This window comes from Macaca nemestrina, chromosome 20 (genome assembly GCF_043159975.1).
Source record: "Macaca nemestrina isolate mMacNem1 chromosome 20, mMacNem.hap1, whole genome shotgun sequence".
Lineage (NCBI taxonomy): Eukaryota > Metazoa > Chordata > Mammalia > Primates > Cercopithecidae > Macaca > Macaca nemestrina.
Window position 1 is genome coordinate 66,293,295 of NC_092144.1, and position 26,740 is coordinate 66,320,034.

Sequence of the window (26,740 nt, forward strand, 5' to 3'; positions counted from 1 at the left end):
AAGATACACATTATTAATTACAATCACCCTGCTGTGCAGTATGTCACTAAAACTTATTCCTCCTAACTGAAATTTTGTATCCTTTGACCAACATCTCCTGAGTCCCTCCCTCTCAGTCTCTGGTAACCACCATTTCACTGTTTCTGTGAGGTTCATGTTCTTAGATTCTATGTGTAAGGAAGATCAGGCAGTATGTGTCCTTCTGTGTGCCTGGCTTGTTTCACTTAATGTCCTCCAGGGTCATCTATTCACTTTTTTCTTTTTTTTGAGACAGAGTCTTGCTCTGCCACCCAGGCTGGAATGCAGTGGCAAGATCTTGGCTCACTGCAATATCTGCCTCCTGGGTTCAAGCAGTTCTGCCTCAGCCTCCTGGGTAGCTGGAATACAGTTGCCCACCACCACACCCGGCTAACTTTTGTATTTTTAGTAGAGACGGGGTTTCACCATGTTGGTCAGGCTGGTCTCAAACTCCTGACCTTGTGATCCTCCCGCCTCAGCCTCCCAAAGTGCTGGGATGACAGGCGTGAGCCACCGCGCCCGGCCTCTGTTTCTTTTATTCTTCAGGGCAAACCCATGAGGTTAGCTCTCTGTTCACACACGTGGGAAGGTACAAACTCAGACAGGACATGATTGCCAGTGGACGGGAGACTAATGGCTCCAATTTTTAGGTGGACAATACAATATTAACTACAGGCACGACATTGTACAGCAGATCTCTAGAACTTTTTCATCTCACATAACTGACACTTCACAGCCACGGAACAATTATCTCCATCTCCCCGGCTCTCCAGTCACCTGGCAGCCTCCATTCTATTTTCTGTAATTGTAGATATTTCAAAGTAGAATCATGAGCCGAGTGTGGTGGTGGCTCACACCTGTCATCCCAGCACTTTGGGAGGCCGAGGCAGGCAGATGACCTGAGGTCAGGAGTTCGAGACCGGCCTGACCAACATGGTGAAACCCCGTCTCTACTGAAAATACAGAAGTTGGCTGGGCGTGGTGGTGGGCACCTGTAATCTCAGCTACTTGGGAGGCTGAGGCAGGAGAATCACTTGAACTTGGGAGGCAGAGGTTGCAGTGAGCCAAGATCATGCCACTGCACTCCAGCTTGGGCGACAGAGACTCCGTCTCCAAAACAAAGTAGAATCATGCAGTGTTTTTCCTTCTGTGACTGGTATAGCTCACCTAACACAATATCCTCCAGGTTCATCCACGCTGTCAAAAACGGTAGAATGTCTTCCTTTAAGGATCAGTAATACTCTGTTTACGTATGTATAGCATGTTTTTGTTTTTTTGTTTTTGTTTTTTGAGATGGAGTTTCCCTCTTGTTGCCCAGGCTGGAGTGCAATGGCGCGGTCTCGGCCCACCGCAACCTCTGCCTCCCAGGTGCGAGCGATTCTCCTGCCTCAGCCTCCCGAGGAGCTGGGATTATACGCATGAACCACCACGCCTGGCTAATTTTGTATTTTTAGTAGAGACGGGGTTTCTCCACGTTGAGGCTGGTCTCCAACTCCTGACCTCAGGTGATCTGCCCGCCTCGGCCTCACAAAGTGCTGAGATGACAGGCGTGAGCCACCGCGCCTGGCCGTATCACATGTTGTTTATCTGTTCATCCATGGATGGACATGTAAGTTTTCCACATCTGAGCTGTTATGAATAATGTCAGAGTGAGCGCGGGAGACCAAATACCTCTTCTGCATCCTGACCTCAGTTCTTCTGGGCTTACACCCAGAGATAGGATTGCTAGGTCCTACAGTAGCTCTATTTTAATATTTTTTTTAAGGAACCTCTGTACTGTTTTCCAAAGCTGTTGCACAGTTTTACGTTCAAGTGGAGCTGGAATTGAAGCAAAGACCTGATGTAGGGCCAGGCACGGTGGCTCGCACCTGTAATCTCAGCACTTTGGGAGGCCGAGGCAGGGGCAGGTCATGAGATCAGGATTTTGAGACCAGTCTGGCCAACATGGTGAAACCCCATCTCTATTAAAAATGCAAAAATTAGCTGCATATGGTGGAGGGCGCCTGTAGTCCCAGCTACTCGGGAGGCTGAGGCAGGAGAATCGCTTGAACCCGGGAGGCAGAAGTTGCAGTAAGCTGAGATCATGCCACTGCACTGCAGCCTGGTGACAGAGTGAGACTCCATCTCAAAAAAAAAAAAAAAAAAGATGTGACTCAGGAGCTGGCAGTTCCTAGTCATGCCTGCATACCCCCTCGGGTATCAATATATCCAGGAGGCAGGGTGGACGCAGGGCTAGTCGTGCAAAGCGTGATGGCAGCCACTAAGTTGCCTCAGAGTCTCTAAAGCTGCCCCAGTCTCACCTCGATAGCTCAGTCCCTCTCCTCCGACATGTTGCCACGATTGTTCACCTTAAACTCCATCCCACAAGCCCATATTTCTGTCCCCCCCCAACATAGGATGTGCCTCGATAGCTCCGTCCCTCTCCGACATGTTACCACAATTGCTCGTATTAAACTCCATCCCACGAGCCCCTGTTTCTATCCCCTGATGTAGGATGCGGGGTAAGACCCTCATGGAGGATCAGTGGGAAGATTTCTGCTCTGTGCTCAGCACCCACCCCAACCTGCGGCAGCTGGACCTGGGCAGCAGCATCCTGACAGAGCGGGCCATGAAGACCTTGTGTGCCAGGCTGAGGCATCCCACCTGCAAGATACAGACCCTGAGGTAAGGCTGCCCACCCCCTGTGAGAGAATCCCTTCCCATGACGCTGTCCCAGCTCTCCCCTACCTCCTGAGAGGAGACCCATCTGAAACCCCTCAAGCTCAGCCTGAGGGCATCAGTGCCACCCAAGGTGTAGGAACCAAGTTCCCAAAAGCACAGAGTGGGGAGTTGCTAAAGACCTTGTGATCGGCCGGGCGCAGTGGCTCACACCTGTAATCCCAGCATTTTGGGAGGCTGAGGCGGGAGGATCACAAGGTTAGGAGTTCGAGACCAGCTCGGCCAACATGGTGAAACCCCAGCTCTACTAAAAATACGAAAAAAATTAGTAGGGCATGGTGGTACGTGCCTGTAATCCCAGCTACTTGAGAGGCTGAGGCAAGGGAATTGCTTGAACCAGTGAGGTGGAGGTTACAGTGAGCCAAAATTGCGCCACTGCACTCCAGCCTGGGCAACAGCGCAAGACTCTATCTCAAACAAAACAAACAAAAACCTTGTGTTACTGAAGCAGGTTCCTTGACACCAGGTTTGGACGGGTTTGGATGGATTAAGCTCTTTAAGGCAGGGATTGTTAATACTGCTTCATACGCTATTCCCAGTAGCTGGCCCATCACAGGCACTCAGGTATTCGTTGCTTTACAAGGAAATACAATTAGAAATTTGCAAGTTAGAATGGGAGAAGGATGGGAAGGATAAGTGAGGTCACAACAAAATGTCACCAGTGTCACATGCATCTCCCCTTTCCCGTCTCCTGCAGGTTTAGGAACGCACAGATTGCCTCTGGTCTGCAGCACCTCTGGAGAACCCTCATTGCCAACCGTAACCTAAGATCCCTCAATTTGGGAGGCACCCACCTGAAGGAAGAGGATGTAAGGATGGCGTGTGAAGCCTTAAAACACCCAAAATGTTTGTTGGAGTCTTTGAGGTGCGTCTCTGGTAGGGCTTTTGCCTTTTGTTTCTTCGTTTTTGCTTTTGTTGGAAATAATTACAGAAAGAGGCAAAAATTAAAGAGCTGAAAAAGTTTTGGTGGTGGATGGGGGTGATGGTTGCAGGAGTTTAATGCCACTTAATTGCACACCTAAATAATTAAAATAGTCCATTTTCGGTTATAAATACTTTATCACAATAAAAAAAAAACTCAAAGTTTCATTTAAAAATTTTTATGCTTGGGAGGCCGAGGCGGGGACAGATCACAAGGTCAAGAGATCGAGACCATCCTGGCTAACACGGTGAAACCTCGTCTCTACTAATAATTCAAAAAAAAAATTAGCCGGGCGTGGTGGCGGGTGCCTGTAGTCCCAGCTAATCAGGAGGCTGAGGCAGGAGAATGGCCTGAACCTAGGAAGCAGAGCTTGCAGTGAGCCGAGAGGGCGCCACTGCACTCCAGCCTGGGTGACAGAGCGAGATTCCATCTCAAAAGAAAAAGAAAAAAATTATGCAGAGGCAAGGTCTCGTTCGGTTGCCCAGTCTGGTCTGTTTTTTTTGTTTGTTTGTTTGTTTGTTTGTTTTGAGATGGAGTCTCGCTCTGTTGCCCAGGCTGGAGTGCAGTGGTGCGATCTCGGCTCACTGCAAGCTCTGCCTACCCGGTTCATGCCATTCTCCTGCCTGAGCCTCCCGAGGAGCTGGGACTACAGGTGCCCGCCACCACGCCCGGCTCATTTTTTGTATTTTTCTTTTTTTTTTTTTTTTTTTTTAGTAGAGACACAGGGTTTCACCATATTAGCCAGGATGGTCTTGATCTCCTGACCTCATGATCCGTGCACCTCAGCCTCCCAAGGTGCTGGGATTACAGGCGTGAGCCACCGTGCCCAGCCTTGACAATGCTCTTACAGTGAAATCAGTGTGGTATGTTGTCGCCTGAGACGGGCTTTGCTCCGTCAGTGCTTGAGATCCACCCAAGCAGTCAAGTGTTGGACATTTTCTTCCTTTCTCTTGGCGACAGCCATTCGATGCTATGAAGTACTGCAGTTGAACCATTCCCCTGTCCAGGGACACGTTGGTTGGTTGGTTCCGGTTTGGGGCTCTCACTGTGGTTTGCAAGTCCTGGGAAGGTGGTTTGTTCATTAGATTAGCTTGGTCTAGAGATACAACTATTTAATGTTTATATAGTATTCTTTTCCTTTTTTCTTTTCCTTTTTTTTTTTTTTTTTTTTTTTTTTTTTTTTTGAGACTGAATCTAGCTCAGCTGCTCAGGTTGGTGTGCAGTGGTGTGATCTCAGCTCACTGCAACCTCTGCCTCCCGGGTTCAAGTGATTCTCCTGCCTCAGCCTCCCGAGTAGCTGGGATTACAGGCGTGCACCACCACACCTGGCTAATTTTTGTATTTTTAGTAGAGATGGGGGTTTTACCATGTTGGCCAGGCTGGACTCGAACTTCTGACCTCAAGTGATCCACCTGCTGCACCCTCCCAAATATTCTGAGACAGACAAGTACAAGCCCTGCTTTGAGCTTTGTTAGTTAGCACATCAACTAACATCAAAGAATAATAAGAATTTGCTTTGCACCGTGTGTGTTTGCCTGGTAGCCAAGGAACTGTACTTTAAAAAGATGTAACCCAGGGAAATTGGCCAAAGCATAGACGTCATCTCAGGACGGAAATGCTGTGCCTGACCTCACGTGGGGTTTATCTGGGAACAGATTGGAGGAAGCTACATGCTCACTCTTTTGCTCACTCTGCACCACAAGTGCAGAGAGCTGGAGCTTGGATTCAAAGAATAAATATACACGTTGTCAGAAAAGATGGATCTAGGCTATTTGGGGCCAAGAAAGGAAAAAGCATTGAAGTCACTTAGGTCCAGTTTCCTGGAAGTCTAACGAATTTCCCTTCTCATAACACACAGGGGCAGGGGTATTGTTCTATTCTCTTCACTCCTGTAGCCCCAGAACCTAGAACTGCTCTATTCCCAACACTTGGCCCGTATTCCCCAAAGTATTTATTGTACAGAGGGATGGGATGATGAGCTAAGTCTCTAAACGGTAGACTTTGACATTGAAAGATGGATTGGGCCACATTGTGAAGGGTTTCCATTCACTGTCACATTGAGGAGTTGGAACTTTCCTTTATTCAATAACGACAGATGCTTGATTCTGCGTGTAGTACTACGACAAGTTCCTGGGATGTGCTGATGAATGAAACGAGATTCCTGCTCTCCTGATGCTCACAGGCCAGCACAGGGAGAACAAAACAAGACAAAGAATGATGTGTGCACACATGGCAGGAGCATGTGTAGGCTTGGAGAGCTCTAAAAGTTCTGTCTAAAATTCAACACAGGCCGGGCGCGGTGGCTCACGCCTGTAATCCCAGCACTTTGGGAGGCCGAGGCGGGCGGATCACAAGGTCAGGAGATCGAGACCACGGTGAAACCCCGTCTCTACTAAAAATACAAAAAACTAGCCGGGCGAGGTGGCGGGCGCCTGTAGTCCCAGCTACTCGGGAGGCTGAGGCAGGAGAATGGCGTGAACCCGGGAGGCGGAGCTTGCAGTGAGCCGAGATCGCGCCACTGCACTCCAGCCTGGGCGACAGAGTGAGATTCCGTCTCAAAAAAAAAAATAAAATAAAATAAAATAAAATTCAACACAGGCCAGGCACAGTGGTTCACGCCTGTAATCCCAGCACCTTGGGAGGCTGAGGCAGGTGGATCACCTGAGGTCGGGTGTTCAAAACCAGCCTTGCCAACATGGTGAAACCCCGTCTCTACTAAAAATACAAAAATTAGCCGGGTGTGGTGGAGGACACCTGTAATCCCAGCTACTCGGGAGGTTGAGGCAGGAGACTTGCTTGAACCCGGGAGGCGGAGGTTACAGTGAGCCAAGACTGAGCCACTGCGCTCCAGCCTGGGTGACGAGAGCAAGACCCTGTCTCAAAAAAAAAAATAAAAGGCTGGGGTGCGTTGCTATGAATGTTGAAACAATGGAGGGAGGTGGGGCAGGCACTGTTTAAGGTGTGGCTTACCCGAAAGGCGACCTTCAAGAGACATGAACGAGGACATGAGCCCCATGAAGACCTGAGGGAGGGGAGGTTGCAATGGAAGGAATAGCAAATTTTCAGGCCCAGAGGCAGGAGCAGACAGAGTCCGAGGACCAGGAAAATGGCCAGTGCCACTGGCGTGTGCTGAGTAGAGGGGAAATGGGCTGCTTTGGGCGAGAGCTGGGATTGCTCCATGCTGCCTGTCTCTGCAGGCTGGATCGCTGTGGATTGACCCACGCCTGTTACCTGAAGATCTCCCAAATCCTTACGACCTCTCCCAGCCTGAAGTCTCTGAGCCTGGCAGGAAATGAGGTGACAGACCAGGGAGTGACGCCTCTCAGTGACGCCTTGAGGGTCTCCCAGTGCGCCCTGCAGAAGCTGACGTGAGTGCCACTTCCTTTCCACCGGGATTATGGTAACTTCGATTCTCCAGTCATGGTGGGAGGGGAATGAGTAGATGCACAAACAGGGTGAGGAAGGAAGTTGGGACCTCCCGAGACTGCCCCCAGAGTCAGGGTGTAAGAGTGACCTGATAAACATCTGTTCTTGCCGCCAAACTCTAAATGGGAGATACAAGGTAGAAGCGGGAATCAGTCAGATGGAAATTGAATAATGACCTTCCCTCCTGATAAAGCTCTCTTGGGCGTGAGGCTTATGTGTGCAGCTTACACTGTGGGTTAGTGAATGCTTGTCCCCATGACTGGAGAGAGATGCCCGCCCACTCAGTCACTCAACGTGGGTGGGGTCAGGCTCCCCTCTGCCTGGTAAAGTCCAGGCCAGAGCTCATGCATTCTGGGCTTCTGGGCACAGAGAGGCTCAAAAAGGAGGGTCCCAAAATCCCAATCCCACCTCCTCCTCTGGAGACAAGGGAGCCCAGAGCAGGGATGAGCCCAGGCCTGTGTTGTTCTAGCAGAAATGCCTCCAAGTGGAAATGCGAGGGGCGGCAGTTCCGCACCCTGACGCCTAAAGGGGATATCACCTTTTTCCTTTTCCGTGTCAGAGTTTTGCTGTTGCCCAGGCTGAGTGCAGTGGTAAGATCCTAGCTCACTGCAGCCTCGACCTCTTGGGCCCAAGCGATCCTCCTGCCTTGTCCTCCCGAAGTTCTGGGACTACAGGTGTGAGTAGTGCCTGGCCCAAAGGACATGACTTGCTTACTGATAACTGATCTAGGGACGGGGAGGAGAAGCAGCAGCAGAGTTACAGCACCCACTATTCAATGCTCACTGAGCTGTGCCAAGCACTGCGCTAAAATCCCTCCAACCCTTCCTCGCTGAGTTCTCAGAACAGGTCTACGGAACAGGTGCTGTTGATAACCCAGTTGACAGATGACACAGCTTCGGAAAGGCTGTGTCACTTGTCCCACAGTTGGATGGTGCTTGGATGGTGATGCCGGGAGTCAAGGGTGGGTCTGATTCAGCTGAGCCACCCAGTGTGGCAGCCAGTATCCACGTGTGGCCAGCCAAATCTAAGTTAAATGGGGAAGTCAGTTTCCTCATCACACTAGACCCATGTCAAGAACTCAGTACCCATGTGGGGCTAGCAGCTCCCATTCGGGACAGCACAGCTCTAGGTGACCTTTAATCTTAGCTGGATGGCAGTGCTGGTGTCACCAATGAGAAATCCAGGCTTAGAGGGTGACGGCGTGAGGCCCCATCACACCCTGAGCTCTCAGTCTTGGGTGTCATATTCTCAACGGGAAGGGGCTTTCACTCCATGTAGCAGACTGTGTCTGGAATCACTTCAGTGCTACATAAAAAGCTGCTTAAATGGCCAGGTGTGGTGGCTCACGCCTGTAATCCCAGTGCTTTGGGAGGCTGAGGCGGGTGGATCACCTGAGGTCAGCAGTTCAAGACCAGCCTGGCCAATGTGGTGAAACCCCATCTCTACTAAAAATACAAAAAAATTAGTTGGGCGTGGTGGAGGGCACCTGTAATCCCAGCTACTCAGGAGGCTGAGGCAGGAGACTGCTTGAACCCAGGAGGCAGAGGTTGCAGTGAGCCAAGGTCATGCCATTGCACTCCAGCCTGGGCAACAAGAGTGAAACTCCGCCTCAAAAAAAAAAAAAAAAAAAAAAAAAAAAACTTCCTAAGCTTTAAAAAAGCAGACAGAGTATGTAGTTTATGTCTCAGGGTCATGATGTGCTAAATGTACTGTTTTGGGGGGTGGTCTTGCTCTCTGTTTACCCAGCTGGACTACAGTGGCACAATCACAGCTCACTGCAGCCTCTACCTCCCAGGCTCCAGGGATCCTCCTGCCTCAGTTTCCCAAGTAGCTGGGACTACATGCACATACCACCATGCCCGGCTAATTTTTTTAGAGACAGGGTCTTGCTATGTTGCCCAGGCTGGTCTCAAACTCATGGGCTCAAGCAGTCCTCCCGCCTCAGCCTCTCAAAGTGCTGGGATTACAAACATATAAGCCATGGTGCCTGGCCTAAGTGTACTTTCAAATTGGAAAAATTGGCGTGGTACAGTGGCTCACGCCTGTAATCCCAACACTTTGGGAGGCCAAGGCAGGTGGATCACCTGAGGTCAGGAGTGCGAGACCAGCTTCAAGACCAGCATGACCAACACAGTTAAACTCTGTCTCTACTAGAAATACAAAAATTTGCCAGACATGCTGGTGCACGCCTATGATCCCAGCTACTCAGGAGGCTGAGGCAGCAGGAGAATCATTTGAACCTGAGAGGCAGGGATTGCAGTGAGCTGAGATCATGCCACTGCACTCCAGCCTGGGCAACAGAGTGAGATTCTGCCTCAAATAAATAAAAATAAATAAGTAAATAATTGGAAAAATTACTCATTTTGGTAAAGCCTTACATCATGGCCATGTGGGGACTGGAAATGGCCGAGGAGCGAGCAGACCCAGGTTGCCCAGCCATTCCCCGTTGTGACTGGCAGATCTAATCACCCACGATACTTAAGAGTATTTTCTTGGGACTGATACACTGGAGTTGAGTTTGCAAGTCGAAAGCACAGAGGATGTGACTTCACTATATTTCTGTGGGGGTGATACGTCTTTCCCCTCTTTGCGAAGGAGGGGGAGAGATGGAACTTGAAGAAGGCACCTCATCATGTCCTCTCTGGGGCGCTCTCCTTGCAGACTGGAGGACTGTGGCATCACAGCCACGGGTTGCCAGAGTCTGGCCTCAGCCCTCGTCAGCAACCGGAGCTTGACACACCTGTGCCTATCCAACAACGACCTGGGGAACGAAGGTGTGAATCTGCTGTGTCGATCCATGAGGCTTCCCCACTGTAGTCTGCGGAGACTGATGTGAGTCTGGCTTGCTCCCCTGTGAGGACTTCCTAGCTTTCTAACATAGTGTGGTGTAGCTCTCAGCAGAAAGCAGTGGGGTGGGGTGTGGACGTCGTCATATGAAGGGACCGAGTATGTGCCGAATTCTGTTCACATCTCCTAGATGTCATCCTTTCTTGGAAAATTCTGTGTCTGCCTTTGTGTTATCTTACAGTGGGAAGTCATTTGTTCAAGGACAGTCAATTCTCATAATTGGAGGTCATCATGTTCTACAAAGTCACCCTTGAGCACTGAACCAGCCAGCACTGAGCCATTGCCCCTGGGAGAGGTACAGGGTTAGCTTCCTGTGAACCTCTACTCACGTTTTCATCAGTCGAAAACTTTGTATTTCTTGTTTCCGTTCAATGGCTTTTACTTGATACACATTGTTCATTCGTTAACATTGAGCGCATGACCAACGGCACCGTGACTCGTGCCTGACAAAGCTCACCTGACAGAGGTGATGGAACTCACAGCCTCCCCACCCTCCCCAGCATTGGAGGGTACTTTGGTGCTACGCTAGGTCATTTTAAACAACAGAATTGCAGCGGGGCGCGGTGGCTCACGCCTGTAATCCCAGCACTTTGAGAGGCTGAGGCGGGTGGATCACTTGAGCTCAGGAGTTCAAGACCAGCCTGGCCAACATGGCGAAACCCTGTCTCTACTAAAAATACAAAAAAATTAATCGGGCGTGGTGGTGCATGCCTGTAATCCTAGCTACTCAGGAGGCTGAGGCAGGAGAATCACTTGAACTTGCAAGGTGGAGGTGGCAGTGAGCCGAGATTGCACTATTGAACTCCAGCCTAGGCGACAGCGTGAGATTCCATCACACACACAAAAAAAGAAAATTGCCCACAAAAAGCACAAAAATCTAACAAACATGGCACTAAAGACCCTCATAAAGGACACTTGTTGACAGTGGAGAGCTGAAATCAGTTCAGCCTCCACTGGGAGCAACATGGGCGCCTGGAGACTCAAGTTCTTTTCTGCTCTGCACACATGCATGTCCAGGAAGGACTGAGCACTCCCGGTGTTGATATGGAGAATTACCAACACATTATAGCAAGTAGGAAAATTCACAAATACAGAATCCATGAATAACGAGGATCAATTGTGTTGATTACTACTGCATTTATTCATTGCTAGTGATAGAGACAAATGCAGTTCTCATTTTATTTTTCCATAAGTTATTGGGGTACAGGTGGTGTTTGGTGACATGAGTCAGTTCTTATTTTTTGAGACAGACTTGCTCTGTTGCCCAGGTTGGAGTTCAGTGGCACGATCTCAGCTCACTGCAACCTCTGCCTCCCCTCCCAGGTTCAAGCGATTCTCCTGCCTCAGCCTCCCGAGTAAATGAGGATTACAGGCATGCGCCACCATGCCCGGCTAATTTTTGTATTTTTAGTTGAGATAGGGTTTTGCCATGTTGTCCAGGCTGGTCTCAAACTCCTGACCTCAGGTGATCTGCCCACCTCGACCTCCCAAAGTGCTGGGATTACAGGCTTGAGACACCATGCCTGGTCAGGTTACATGAGTAAGTTCTTTGTGAGATTTTGGTGCACCCATCACCCGAGCAGTATACACTGCACCCTATTTGTAGTGTTTTATCCCTCATCCCTCTCCCACTCTTCCCCGCCAAGTCCCCAAAGTCCATTGTATCGTTCTTACACTTTTGCATCCTCATAGCTTAGCTCCCACATATCAGTGAAAACATACAATCTTTGGTTTCCCATTCTTGAGTTACTTCACTTAGAATAATAATCTCCAGTCTCATCCAGGTCACTGCAAATGCTGTTAATTCATTCCTTTTTATGGCTGAGTAGTATTCCATTGTGTGTGTGTGTGTGTGTGTGTGTGTGTGTGTGATATGTATATGTATATGTGTGTGTGTATATATGTATACACACACACACCATAGTTTCTTTATCCACTCACTGATATATATGTATACACACACACACACACCATAGTTTCTTTATCCACTCATTGATTGATGGGCATTTGGGTTGGTTCCAAGATTTTGCAATTGTAAATTCTGCTACTATAAACGTAAGGGTGCAAGTATCTGTTTCGAATGATGACTTCTTTTTCTCTGGGTGGATACGCAGTAGTGGGATTACTGGATCAAACGGTAGGTCTACTTTTAGTTCTTTAAGGAATCTCCACCCTGTTTTCTATAGCAGCTGGACTAATTTACTTTCCCACCAGCAGTGTAAATGTGTTCCCTGTTCCCCACATCCTCCCCAGCATCTGCTGTGTTTTTTTTATTTTTTGATCATGGCCGTTCTTGCAAGGGTGAGGTGGTATCACATTGTGGTTTTGATTTGCATTTCCCTGATTATTAGTGATGTTGAGCATTTTTCATATGTATGTTGGCCATTTGTCTATCTTGAGAATTGACTATTCATGTCCTTAGCCTACTTTTTGATGGGATTGTTTTTTTCTTACTGATTTGAGTTCATTGTAGACTGGATATTAGTCCTTTGTCAGACGTGTAGACTGTGAAGATTTTCTCCCACTCTGTGGGTTGTCTGTTGACTCTGCTGACTGTTCCTTTTGCTGTGCAAAAGCTCTTTAGTTCAATTAAGTCCCAACTACTTATCTTGGTTTTCATTGCATTCACTTTTGGATTCTTAGTCATGAAATCCTTGCCTAAGACAATGTCTCGAAGGTTTTTTCCAATGTTATCCTCTAGAATTTTTAGAGTTTCAGGTCTTAGTTTCAAGTCTTTTTTTTATTTTTATTTTTTTAAACAGAGTTTTGCTCTTGTCGCCCAGGCTGGAGTGCAATGGCACGATCTCGGCTCACTGCAACCTCCGCCTCCCAGGTTCAAGTGATTCTCCTGCCTCAGCCTCCCCAGTAGCTGGTATTACAGGCACCCATCACCACGCCCAGCTAATTTTCATATTTTTAGTAGAGACGGGGTTTTGCCATGTAGGCCAGGCTGATCTCCAACTCCTGATCTGCCCGCCTCAGCCTCCCAAAGTACTGGGATTACAGGCGTGAGCCACCGCACCCGGCCAGGTTTAAGTCTTTAATCTACCTTGAGTTGATTCTTGTATAAGGTGAGAGATGAGGATTCAGTTTCATTCTCCTACATGTGGCTAACCAATTGTTTCAGCACCATTTGTCAAAAAGGGTGTCCTTCCCCACTTTAGGTTTTTGTTTGCTTTGTCAAAGATCAGTTGGCTGTAGGTATTTGGGTTTGTTTCTGGGTTCTCTATTCTGTTTCATTGGTCTATGTGCCTATTTTTGTACCAGTACCATGCTGTTTTGGTGACTATGCCTTATAGTTTGAAATCAGGTAGTGTGATACCTCCAGATTTGTTCTTTTTGCTTAGTCTTGCTTTGGCCATGTGGGCTCTTTTTGGTTCCATTTGAATTTTAGAATTGTTTAATTCTGTGAGGAACGATGGTGGTATTGGGATTGTATTGAATTTTGTAGATTGCTTTTGGCAGTATAGTCATTTTCACAATACTGATTCTACCCTTCCATAAGCATGGGCTGTGTTTCCATTTGTTCGTGTTGTCTATTTATTTCAGCAGTGTTTTGTAGTTTTCCTTATAGAGGTCTTTTACCTCCTTGGTTAGGTATATTCCCAAGTTGTGTTGCGTTGTTGTGTTGTGTTTTGTTTTGAAGCTGTTGTAAAAGGGGTTGAGTTCTTGATTTGATTCTCCACTTGGTTGCTGTTGGTATATAGAAGAGCTATTAATTGGTGCACATTAATCTTGTATCCGGAAACTTGAATTCTTTTATCAGTTCTAGGAGCTTTCTGGAGGAGTCCTTAAAGCTTTCAAGGTAAAGGATCATATCGTCAGCCAACAGCGACAGTTTGACTTTCACTTTACTGCCTTGGATGCCCTTTCTTTCTCTCGTCTGATTACTCTGGCTAGGACTTCCAGTATTCTGTCGAAGAGGAGTGGTGAGAGTGGGCGTCCTTGTCTTTGTTATGCACGTGTCTAAGTGAAGAGACATCCTGAACAGGCTAAGTGTGAGCAGCAGGACTGTTTATTCACTCAGGTGCAAGCAGGCTGAGTCCAAAAAGAGAGTCAGTGAAGGGTGGTGGGATTGGAGCTAGTTTTATAGGTTTAGGGGTAAGCACTGGAAAGTTAGTTTGGGGCCTTTTATTGTGGGCAGGGGAAGAATGTCACAAGGTACACTGTCACAAGGTGGGAGGGGTCACAGGGCACAATGTCACTAGGTTGATTGATCAGTTAGGGTACAGCATGTTGCAGTGGTAGAATGTTCAAAGCTGGCTAATCGGCTAAGACAGGAGCTAGCTGTTTTTCTTCTTTTGTGGTTTTCCTGTTGTCCTAGACGTTCTGGCTCCAAGAGGCCTTCTGGATGTGTACATGTGGGTCACAGAGGTCACGATGGCTTAACCATGGTACAGCCTGCTCAGAAGACCTCAGTCTCGTTCCGGTTCTCAGAGGGAGTGCTTTCAACTCTTCCCCATTCAGTATTATGTTGCCTGTGGGTTTGTCATAGATGGCTTTTATTACGTTAAGGTACGTCCCTTGTATGCCAACTTGGCTGAGAGTTTTCATCATAAAGGGATGCTGGATTTTGTCGAATGCTTTTTCTGTATCTATTGAAATGATCATGTGATTTTTAATTCTGTTTATGTGGTGTATCACATTTATTGTACATGTTAAACCATCCCTGCTATGAAACCCACTTGATCATGGTGGATTATCTTTTTGATACGTTGTTGGATTCAGTTAGCTAGGATTTTGTTAAGGATTTTAGCATCTGTGTTCATCAAGGATATCAGTTTGTAGTTTTCTTTTTTGGTTATGTCGTTTCCTGGTGTTGGTATTAGGGTGATGCTGACTTCGTAGAATGAATTAGGGAGGGTTCTTCCTCTATCCTGTGGAATAGTGTGAAAAGGATTGGTCCCAATTCTGGTACTGATTCTTCTTTGAATGTCTGGTAGAATTCTGTGAATCTGTCTGTTCTTGGACTTTTTTGTTGGTAATTTTTTAATTACCATTTCAATCTCACTGCTTGTTATTGGTCTGTTCAGGATATCTAATTCTTCCTGATGTAAGCTAGGAGGGTTGTATCTTTCTAGGAATTTATCCATCTCTTCTAGGTTTTCTAGTTTACATGCATAAAGGTGTTCACAGTAGGCTTGAATTATCTTTTGTATTTCAGTGGTGTCAGTTGTAATATCTCCTGTTTGCTTTTTCAGTGAGGTTATTTGGATTTTCTCTTGTCTTCTTGGTTAATCTTACCAATGGTCTTTGAATTGTATTTATATTTTCAAAGAACCAGCTTTTTGTTTCATTTATCTTTTGTATTTTTTTGTTTCAGTTTCACTTAATTCTGCTCTGATCTTGGTTATTTCCTTTCTTCTGCTGGGTTTGGGTTTGGTTTGTTCTTGTATCTCTAATTCCTTGAGATGTGACCTTCGAGTGTCAGTTTGTGCTCTTTCAGTCTTTTTGATGTAGGTGTTTAGGGCTTTGAACTTTCCTGTTAGCACTGCCTTTGCTGTGTCCCAGAGGTTTCAATAGATTGTGTCATCGTTGTTCAGTTTGAAGAATTTTTTAATTTCCATATTTCATTTTTGACCGAATGCTCATTCAGGAGCAGGTTATTTAATTTCCATGTGTTTGCATGGTTTTGAAGGTTCCTTTTGGAGTTGATTTCCAGTTTTATTCCACTGTGGTCTGAGAGAGTGTTTGATATAATTGCAATTTTCTTAAATTTATTGAAGCTCATTCCATGGCCTGTTATGGTCTATCTTGGAGAAAGTTCCATGCACTGTTGATTAGAACGTGTGTCTGCAGTGGTTGGATGAAATGTTCCGTATGAATCTGTTAAGTCCGTTTGTTCCAAAGTATAGTTTAAATCCATTGTTTCTTCGACTTTCTGCCTCATGACCTGTCTAGTGCTGTTAGTGGAGTATTGAAGTCCCCCACTATTATTGTGTTGCTGTCTATCTCACTTTTTAGGTCTATTAGTAATTGTTTTATGAATTTAGGACCTCCAGTGTTGGGCACATATGTTTAAAATTGTGATATTTTCCTGTTGGACAGGCCTTTTAACCTTTATGTAATGTCCCTCTTTGTCTCCTTAACTGCTATTGCTTTAAAGTTTGTTTCATCTGATCTAAGAATAGCTACCCCTGCTCGCTTTTGGTGTCCATTTGCATGAAATGCCTTTTTATGTGAGTCTGTATGTGCCAGGTGAGTCTCCTGAAGACAGCAGATGGTTGGTGAGTTCTTACTTATTCTGCATTCTGTATCTTTTAAGTGGAGCATTTAGGCCGTTTACATTCAATGTTAGGATTGAGATGTGAGGTACTGTTGAAGTCATCGTTCTCTTTGTTGCCTGTGTACCCTGGGTTTTTTTTTTTTGTTTTTTGTTTTTTGTTTCTGCTTTTTAACTTGTATTTTTGTTTTATAGGTCCTGTGTGATTTATGCTTTAAAAGAGGTTCTGTTTTGATGTGTTTCCAGGATTTGTTTCAAGATTTAGAGCTCATTTTAGTGGAGTCTTGGTAATGGCAAATTATCTCAGCATTTGTCTGAAAAAGACTGTATCTTTCCTTCATATAAGAGGCTTAGTTTCACTGGATACAAAATTCTTGGCTGATAATTGTTTTGTTTGAGGAGGCTGAAGATAGGGCCCCAATCCCTTCTAGCTTACAGGGTTTCTGTCAAGAAATCTGCTGTTAATCTAATAGGGTTTCCTTCATAGGCTACCTGGTGCTTCTGTCTCACAGCTCTTAAGATTCTTTCCTTCATCTTAGCTTTGGATAACCTGATGACATCGTGCCTAGGTAAAGATCTTTCTGTGATTAATTTCCCGAGTGTTCTTTGTGCTCTTGTATTTGGATGTCTAGGTCTCTAGAAAGGCCAGGGAAGTTTTCCTCAATTATGCACCCAAATATGTTTTCCAGGCCTTTAGAATTCTTTCTGTTCCCAGGAATACCAATTATTCTTAGGTTTGCATTTAACATAATCCCAGACTTCTTGGAGGCTTTGTTCATATTTTCTTATTCTTTTTTTCTTTGTCTTTGTTGGATTGGATTGATTCAAAGACCTTGACTTCAAGCTCTGAATTTTTTTTTTTTTTTTTTTTTTTTTTTTTTTTTTTTTGAGACAGAGTCTCGCTCTGTCACCCAGGCTGGAGTGCAGTGGTAGGATCTCAGCTCACTCCAACCTCTGCCTGCTGGGCTCAAGCTATTCTCCTGCCTCAGCCTCCCAAGTAGCTGGGACTACAGGTGCATGCCACCACATCCAGCTAACTTATTTTTTATTTTATTTATTTATTTTTGAGATGGAGTTTTACTTTTGCTGCCCATGCTGGAGTGCAATGGCGCGATCTCGGCTCACTGCAACCTCCGCCTCCTGGGTTCAAGCAATTCTCCTGCCTCGGCCTCCCGAGTAGCTGGGATTACAGGCATGCACCACCACGCCTGGCTAATTTTTCGTATTTTTAGTAGAGATGGGGTTTCTCCATGTTGGTCAAGCTGGTCTCGAACTTCCAACCTCAGGTGACCCACCTGCCTCAGTCACCCAAAGTGCTGTGATTACAGGCGTGAGCCACCGCGCCCAGCCTGTATTTTTAGTAGAGATAGGGTTTCACCCTGTTGGCCAGGATGGTCTCAATCTCTTGACCTGGTGATCCTCCAGCTTTGGCCTCCCAAAGTGCTGCTGGGATTACAGGTATGAGCCACAGTGCCCAGCCTGAATTTCTTTCTTCTACTTGTTCAATTCTATTGCTGAGACTTTCCAGAGCATTTTGCATTTCTAAAAATGTGTCCAGGCCGGGCGAGGTGGTTCATGCCTGTAATCCCAACACTTTGGGAGGCCGAGGCAGGGGCGGATCACGAGGTCAGGGGATCAAGACCATGGTGAAACCCCGTGTCTACTAAAAATACAAAAAATTAGCCGGGTGCGGTGGTGGGTGCATATAGTCCCAGCTACTCCGGAGGCTGAGGCAGGAGAATGGCATGAACCCAGGAGGTGGAGCTTGCAGTGAGCCGAGATCATGCCACTGCACTCCAGCCTGGGCGACAGAGCAAAACTCTGTCTCAAAAAAAAAAAAAAAAAAAATTGTCCAAAGATTCCTGATTTTTTATTGTTTTTTCTTTAAGCTATTTCCTTAAATACTTCTTCCTTCGCCTGTATCATATTTCAGATTTCCTTGCATTGGGCTTCACATTTCTCTAATCCCTCCCTGATTAGCTTAATAACTAACCTCTTGAATTCTTTTTCAGGAAAATCAAGGATGTCGTCTTGGTTTGGATCCATTGCTGGTGAACTAGTGTGATTTTGGGGGGAGGTTAAACAGCCTTGTTTTGTCATATTACCAGAGTTGGTTTTCCGGTTCCTTCTCATTTGGGTAGGTTCTGTCAGAGGGAAGATCTTAACCTGGCCGGGCACAGTGGCTCACGCCTGTAATCCCAGCACTTTGGGTAGGCCGAGGTGGGGCGGATCACAAGGTTGGGAGTTCGAGACCATCCTGATCAATATCGTAAAACCCCAACTCTACTAAAAATACAAAAGCTAGCCGGGCGTGGTGGCGCATGCCTGTAATCCCAGCTACTCGGGAGGCTGAGACAGCAGAATTGATTGTGCCCAGGAGGCGGAGGCTGCAGTGAACTGAGAGCTTGCCCCACTGCACTCCAGCCTAGGTAACAGAGCAAGACTCCTCAAAAAAAAAGAAAAAGAAAAAGAAAACAAATATGACCCCTCCTACACAGAAGCAGACTGGACCTGGGAGCAGAGCAGCAGCTCACTTGAGGTCATGCGGGAGAATGAGTGTCCCGATCTTCTTTCCCGTGTGTGCGCCCACAGGCTGAATCGGTGCAACCTGGACACGGCTGGCTGTGGTTTTCTTGCACTTGCGCTGATGGGTAACGCGTGGCTGACGCACCTGAGCCTTAGCGTGAACCCTGTGGAAGACAACGGCATGAAGCTTCTGTGCGAGGTCATGAGAGAACCATCTTGTCATCTCCAGGACCTGGAGTGAGTTTCCCATGGGTGTTGGGTCAACTCTATCATACGGGGGTCTGGAGTTCCTGAAAGGTCAAGAGATAGGAGCAGGGAGACTGGAACCACAAACTGCTTTCAGGGTGAGCTCTGACACTCGTTCTTCTGACGGCACCCTAGGTAAGTTGAGGTGTGAACACCACGATGAGCACAGGAAGGGCCGATGGAGCCTCATGGGAGGAACCATGAGTTCTGAGTCACCCTTGGTCCCTAAACATTGTCTGTTCCTCAGAGGAAGGCATCTTGCCCTAAGTTCATCTTCAGTTATTTATCTATATGGAGAAGGGAGAGTGCTTGTCTCTTAATCTCTTTCCCTCTGGGGCTCAAATGTCTTCACCCTTTGTGGAAATGTTTCTATTGAAGAGGAATATCCCGTCATTAAACAGACTTTGGAAAAAGTAAAAGAGCTCAGTGAGCAAAAATCAGTCTTCAGTCTCACAACTATGCAGTCATCCCTGTTGGTGGTTTGAATGTCTTCTGGGGTTCTTTCTTCCTAGATGCAAACGTGCATTTGATGGTTTACAAAGAAAGGATCATAGTAGTCGGCACTTAATGCAACTTAATGCATTCTTTTATTTATTTATTTATTTATTTATTTATTTATTGACTCCTGCTCTGTTGCCCAGGCTGGAATGCAGTGGCATGATCTCAGCTCACTGCAACCTCCGCATACGGGATTCAAGCAATTCTCCTGCCTCGGCCTCCTGAGTAGCTGGGATTACAGGCATGTGCTGCCATGCCCGGCTAATTTCTGTACTTTTAGTAGAGATAGAGTTTCACCATGTTGGCCAGGCTGGTCTCGAACTCCTGACCTCAGGCAATCCACCTGCTCTGGCCTCCCAAAGTGCTGGGATTACAGGTGTGAGCCACTGCACCCTGCCAAGCACTTAATGCATTCTTAACATGTGGCGGGCAGAGCACTAAATATTTTGTATATCTAACCTCATGTAGTCTCACCACCCCCCATCATATCCAGTGGAGAACTAGAACTCCCAAGAAACCAAAACTTTTGGCACTGGTCTCACATTGCATCTGAGGATATGTCTATTATAATAAACGAAGTACGGTGCGGTATTCCATTGAATGATATATTCTTTAAAAATCTCTGGCCGGATGCAGTGGCTCATGCCTGTAATCTCAGCACTTTGGTAGGCCAAGGTGGGTAGATCACAAGGTCAGGAGATTGAGACAATCCTGGCTAGCACGGTGAAACCGTGTCTCTACTAAAAATACCAAAAAAATAAAAATAAAAGCCGGGCATGGTGGCAGTCACCTGTAGTCCAGCTACTCAGGAGGCTGAGGCAGGAGAATGGCATGAACCTGGAACCCGGGAGGCGGAGCTTGCAGTGAGCCGAGATGGCACCACTGCACTCCAGCCTGGGCGACAGAGCGAGACTCCGTCTCAAAAAAAAAAAAAAACCAAAAAATCTCCTAAACTTTAAAAGTCTCCTAAAGCTGGACACGTACCTTATATCTAGTGTTGCCATCATGAGCATAAATGATTTCATTCTAAACCTTTGTGTACTTGGTAGCATCTGCATTTTCGTTACAAAGGTAGGATTAATGGTCCATGAGTGAGGTATCGTTTTGAGATCTCTCTCTTCCCAAGAATAAAAGAAAGGACTTTGGTGTGGATTCCAGTTCACAAACTTCTGAGTGCCCCCAAGTATTAATTCCACCATTTGTTTGAGTTGTTTCAAGTCCTACTTCTGCATGATGTAGAATCTTAGTCAATTAGAGACATTTTTTTTTGAGATGGCATTTAAGTGCTGGGAGGTTATCTGGGTCTCTCCATCACCATTTATCCATGCTGGCACCAAAGACTGGGTCACCCCCACCTGACCTTCAAGGGTTGGCCCTCACAACTGCATCTGGTTTTTTTGTTTTGTTTTTTTTGTTTTTATTGTTGTTTTGTTTGTGTTTGTGTTTGGTTTAGTTTTGGTGTGTTTTGTGTTTTGTTTTTGTTTTTTTGAGACAGAGTTTTGCTCTTGTTGCCCAGGCTGGATGCAATGGCATAATCTCAGCTCCCTGCAGCCTCCGTCTCCCGGGTTCAAGCAATTCTCCTGCCTCAGCCTCCCAAGTAGCTTGGATTATAGGCACCTGTCACCATGCCCAACTGATTTTTTGTATTTTTAGTAGAGATGGGGTTTCACCATGTTGGCCAGGCTGGTCTCGAACTCCTGACCTCAGGTGATCCACCCACCTCAGCCTCCCAAAGTGCTGGGATTACAGGTGTGAGTGAGCCACTGCACCCGGCTGCATCCCTCTTTATTCTTGACCTGATGGCTCCTGAAGATGGACCCTCCCAGCCCCAGTGCTATCATTCTACCCTTAGCCTCCCAAGCTAAAGAGACTTGGAGGCCGTTTCAGTCATTTCTCCTGCGATAAACCATTCAGATGTTATTTTGGGGGCTACCCACCCCATCTTCCCCATTTTCCCCATTTTTCCTAGGAATACAAGCACAAAACTTCCCTTTTTGGATTCTAGACCTATCAGCATTTCAGTAACTTCCGTCCCCTTTTCTCTCTGTCGCGGCTCTGTCAGAGGCTCTGTCAGAGGCTCTCCAATTTCTCCTCCTCCCTGCATTTCCCTCCTCCTCCCCCATGGAGAATCTTGACCTCATCTCCAAGTGGAAGCAAACTCTGATGTGCTCATTTCTTTTAAAGATACCTTCAGCCGGGCCGGATGTGGTGGCAGGCGCCTGTAATCCCTGCTACTCGGGAGGCTGAGGCAGGAGAATCACTTGAACCCAGGAGGTGGAGGTTGCAGTGAGCTGAGATCGTGCCACTGCACTCCAGCCTGGGCAACAGAGTGAGACTTTGTCTTGAAAAAATACAAAATAAGCCAGGCACGGTGGCTCACACCTGTAATCCCAGCACTTTGGGAGGCCGAGGTGAGCAGCTTACCTGAGGTTGGGAGTTTGAGACCAGCATTACCAACATGGAGAAACCCAGTCTCTACTAAAAATACAAAATTTGCCGGGCATAGTGGCGCATGCCTGTAATCCCAGCTACTCGGGAGGCTGAGGCAGGGAGAATAGCTTGAACCCGGGAGGTGGAGGTTGCAGTGAGCCGAGATCACGCCATTGCCCTCCAGCTTGGGCGACAAGAGCAAAACTCCTTCTCCAAAAAAAAAATAATAATTAATTAAAAGAAAAAGATACCTTCAATCACACCAGACACTTCCCCGCCCTCTGCTGTCGTCCCTCTCTGGAGCCAACGGATACCACGTGGTTTAAGCCGTTCACAGGAGTGGACAGAACAGTGGCCCGTCAGGAAGGAATAAAGGAAACTGCAGCTGATGCTGCTGAACCTTCTCCCGCTGCTTCACTTTCCTGGAGAGAAGCAGACCGGCTCTCTTTCCCACCTCGTGCAGGTTGGTGAAGTGTCATCTCACCGCCGCGTGCTGTGAGAGTCTGTCCTGTGTGATCTCAAGGAGCAGACACCTGAAGAGCCTGGACCTCACGGACAACGCCCTGGGTGACGGTGGGGTCGCTGCGCTGTGCGAGGGACTGAAGCAAAAGAAGAGCGTTCTGACGAGACTCGGGTAACTTCCTGGGGCGCCTGTTTGCGGGCCGGGCTGGGAGGAGCGGGGGGACCCCAGCGTGAGGTTGCTTGAACAACGATGATGATCTGGTTTCCGTAAGTCCATCAAGTTAGATGGAGGACAACCTTTGCAGCACCACAGATCTGGGTGTGAGTTCTAGCTCGGCTCCTACGGATGAGACGGAGGAAGTGGCAAATGCTTGGGAACAAGGTCTGGAGGTAGAAAATCCTCAGCTGCCCATTGAACGACCCCTGTGTGCTAGTCCTGGTGCTAAGTGGCAGAAGTATGGAAGTGAAAAGACCTTGGTGCTATAGTGTGAACAGTCTAGAGACAAAGACGGGCAGAAAGCAAGTGATGACCTGAGTGGTCCTTAAAACTTCTTTGAGCATCAGAACCACCCGGGAGCTTAAGACAGAGCTCCAGTATGGTGGACCGTGGTTCAGCCGTAAAAAGGAAAGTGCTGAGGCCGGGCGCGGTGGCTCACGCCTGTAACCCCAGCACTTTGGGAGGCCGAGGCGGGTGGATCACTTGAGGTCAGGAGTTCAAGACCAGCTGGACCAACATAGGGAAACCCTGTCTCTACTAAAAATACAAAAATTAGCCGGGCGTGGTGGTATGTGCCTGTAATCCGAGCTACTCAGGAGGCTGAAGTAGGAGAATCGCTTGAACCCGGGAGGTGGAGGTTGCAGTGAGCTGAGACCATGCCACTGCACTCCAGACTGGGTGACAGAGCTAGACTCCGTCTCAAAAAAAAAAGGAAGTCCTGCTACGTGCCACCACATGGATGAGCCTTGAAAACAAGCCAGCCACAAAAGGTCACATGGTGTATAATTCCATTTGTATAAAATAGTCAAATTCATACAGAAAGTAGAGAGGTTGCCAGGGCTAGAGGGAATGGGAAATAGAAGTGGGGACAGCTAAATGGGTCTGGCGTTTCCTTCTGGGGCGATGGAAATAGTCTGGAAGCTAGTAGAGGTGGCTGCACCGCACTGTGAACTACTCTAAAATGGAATGTTTATCACGTGTGAGCACTGACCATCCACTAGTCTTGTATGTATGCTGCTTATAACTCCATGGCACCGGCCAGGGTGGGGCTCACCTTCCTATTGTGTTAAGACGCTTTAATCTGGGCAACCCCCCAACTTTTTTTTTTTTTTTTTTTTTTTTTTTTTTTTTTTTTTGCGACAGAGTCTCTCTCTGTCACCCAGGCTGGAGTGCAGTGGCACGATCTCAGCTCACTGCAACCTCCACCTTCCAGGTTCAAGCCTCAGCCTCCTGAGTAGCTGGGGCTACAGGCGCCTGTCACCACGCCCGGCTAATTTTTTTTAATACATGTAGTAGAGACGAGGTTTCACCATGTTAGCCAGGCTGCTTTTAAACTTCTGACCTCAAGTGATCCGCCAGCCTCAGCCTCCCAAGTGCTGGGATGACAGGCGTGAGCCACCGCGCCTGGCCGGGATCCCTTTCCTTCTTGAAGTCACGCATTGTTCGAGTTCACCACGCTTTGATTCTGTCCCCTCAACTTCTTTCTGTGTGGTCATGCCCCTTCCTTTTTTTTTTTGAGACGGAGTCTCGCTCTGTCGCCCAGGCTGGAGTGCAGTGGCGCGATCTCAGCTCACTGCAAGCTCCACATCCCGGGTTCACGCCATTCTCCTGCCTCAGCCTCCCGAGTAGCTGGGACTACAGGCGCCCGCCACCGCGCCCGGCTAATTTTTGTATTTTTAGTAGAGATGGGGTTTCACCGTGTTAGCCAGGAAGGTCTCAATCTCCTGACCTCGTGATCCGCCCACCTCAGCCTCCCAAAGTGCTGGGATGACAGGCATGAGCCACCGCGCCCAGCCTGTTTTTCTTTTAAATGTAGTCTCTCCCTTAGCCTTCTGTTCTTGGCTTAGCCTTTTGTTCTTGGGTGTGTCCACCTACAAACACTCCAAGCTTCACTGAACCGCATTCTCCACCCTCTCGGCACCTGCTGTTCGGTAGCTGAGAATCGCAGGATCAAAACAGGCCGTGGCGAGTTGCTGTCCTGTGCAATCGGGTCATGGATATAAACTTGTTTTCCCAGCATTAGTCATCTGGTCCACTCATTTTCCCTACTACCTGAGACAATTTCACAACAATTTCATTCCCTGGAGACGTGTGCACCTACCTTGTTCTTCTGGATGCTTAACAAACGACCCCCATCCCTGCAAATAATATAAAACCATTTACTTTGAAAGCCCTCAACCTTCTCTCAAGAAGCCAACTTTGATCTGCACCAGTACACACAGCTGGGTGTGGTGGCGGGTGCCTGTAGTCCCAGCGACTCGGGAGGCTGAGGCTTGAACTTGGAAGGTGGAGGTTGCAGTGAGCTGAGATCGTGCCACTGTGCTCCAGTTTGGGTGACAGAGAGAGACTCTGTCGTGCCAAAAAAAAAAAAAAAGTTTGTGGGGTGCCCAGATTAAAGCCTCTTAACACAATAGGAATGTGACCCGCCCCCGGTGCCACGGAGAGTTACAAGCAGCATACATACAAGACTAGTGGATGGTCAGTGCTCACACGTAGTAGCAAACATTCCATTCCAGAGCAGTTCACAGTGCGGTGCAGCCACCTCTACTAGCTTCCAGACTATTTCCATCGCCCCAGAAGAATATCCTGTACCCATTTAGCTGTCCCCCTTCTATTTCCCATTCCCTCTAGCCCTGGCAACCTCTCTACTTTCTGTATGAATTTGACTATTTTGGGTATTTTATACAAATGGAATTATATACCATGTGACCTTCTGTGGTTGGCTTCTTCGTTTTCAAGGCTCATCCATGTTGTGGCATATACCAGCACTACTTTTTTTTTTTTTTTTTTTTTTGAGACAGAGTCTAGCTCTGTCACCCAGTCTGGAGTGCAGTGGCATGGTCTCAGCTCACTGCAACCTCCACCTCCCGGGTTCAAGCGATTCTCCTGCCTCAGCCTCCTGAGTAGCTGGGACTACAGGCACCCACTACCATGCCCGGCTAATTTTTGTATTTTTAGTAGAGACAGGGTTTCCCTATGTCTTTATTTACCCACAATAAATCATGGCCGGGCGTGGTGGTTCATGCCTGTCATCCAAGCACCGTGGGAGGCCAAGGGGGTTGGATCACCTGAAGTCAGGAGTTCGAGACCAGTGTGACCAACATGACAAAACCCCATGTCTACTAAAAATACAAAAGTTAGCCAGGCTTGGTGGCGGGCACCTGTAATCCCAGCTACTCGGGAGGCTGAGGCAGGAGAATCGCTGGAACCCGGGAGGTAGAGGTTGCAATGAACTGAGATCATACCGCTGCACTCCAGCCTGGGCAACAGAGTGAGACTCCATTTCAAAAAAACAAAAGTATCCCTGCAGTAGTTAGTTAGACCCATGTTAATCAGAGGTTAGTTTCCTCTACGTTGGGAATCCCACAGTCATTTGTGTGCAGTACCTTTCACCATCACGGATATACCTCCCCCTTGCATCTATCCTCAGCCTCCCTACTGGATGTTTTGTCTTTATAAATGCTCAGATATTATTTTAAAAGCAAAATGAAAAACAATCTAATCTCACCATCTAGCCATAGGTGGCTAAAATAACTTGAGCTGCATCTCATTAGCTTTTTATTCTATCATAAGAACTCTGGCTGGGTGCGGTGGCTCATGCCTGTAATCCCAGCACTTTGGGAGGCTGAGGCCGGTGGATCACTTGAGGTCAGGAGTTTGAGAACAGACTGGCCAACATGATGAAACCCCATCTCTGCTAAAAACACAGGCGGGCTCCTGTAATCCAGCTACTCAGGAGGCTGAGTCAGGAGAATCGCTTGAACTGAGAAGGTGGAGGTTGCCGTGAGCCGAGATCATGCCACTGCACCCCAGCCTGAGTGTTAGAGCAAGACTCAGTCTCAAAAAAAAAAAAAAAAAAAAAAAAAAAAAAAAAAATCCAAAATGCACAATCTAGAATGATTAGGACGTGTAAAACCTATATAGCTACCACCTAATTTAAACAATGGTTAGTATTTTAGTATATCTGGTGAACTATTTTTTTTTTTTTTTTTTTTTTTTTGAGAAGGAGTCTTGCTGTGTCACCCAGGCTGGAGTGCAGTGGCGTGATCTCGGCTCACTGTAAGCTCCGCCTCCCAGGTTTATGCCATTCTCCTGCCTCAGCCTCCCGAGTAGCTGGGACTACAGGCGCCCGCCACCTCACCCGGCTAGCTTTTTTTTTTTTTTTTTCGTATTTTTTAGTAGAGAACGGGTTTCGCCGTGTTAGCCA

General features: G+C 47.3%; 1 protein-coding gene across 1 annotated transcript in view; it reads left to right on the top strand.

The window, feature by feature from the left end:
* LOC105488198 (NLR family pyrin domain containing 5) overlaps nucleotides 1-26,740 on the top strand; it is a 70,906-nt gene that overhangs the window by 39,216 nt on the left and 4,950 nt on the right. Inside the window, exons 8-13 of the mRNA XM_071087969.1 lie at nucleotides 2,512-2,682; nucleotides 3,434-3,601; nucleotides 6,856-7,026; nucleotides 9,746-9,916; nucleotides 18,747-18,917; nucleotides 22,318-22,488. Coding sequence (XP_070944070.1) covers nucleotides 2,512-2,682; nucleotides 3,434-3,601; nucleotides 6,856-7,026; nucleotides 9,746-9,916; nucleotides 18,747-18,917; nucleotides 22,318-22,488 — 1,023 coding nt within the window. The remainder of the gene's footprint in view (nucleotides 1-2,511; nucleotides 2,683-3,433; nucleotides 3,602-6,855; nucleotides 7,027-9,745; nucleotides 9,917-18,746; nucleotides 18,918-22,317; nucleotides 22,489-26,740) is intronic.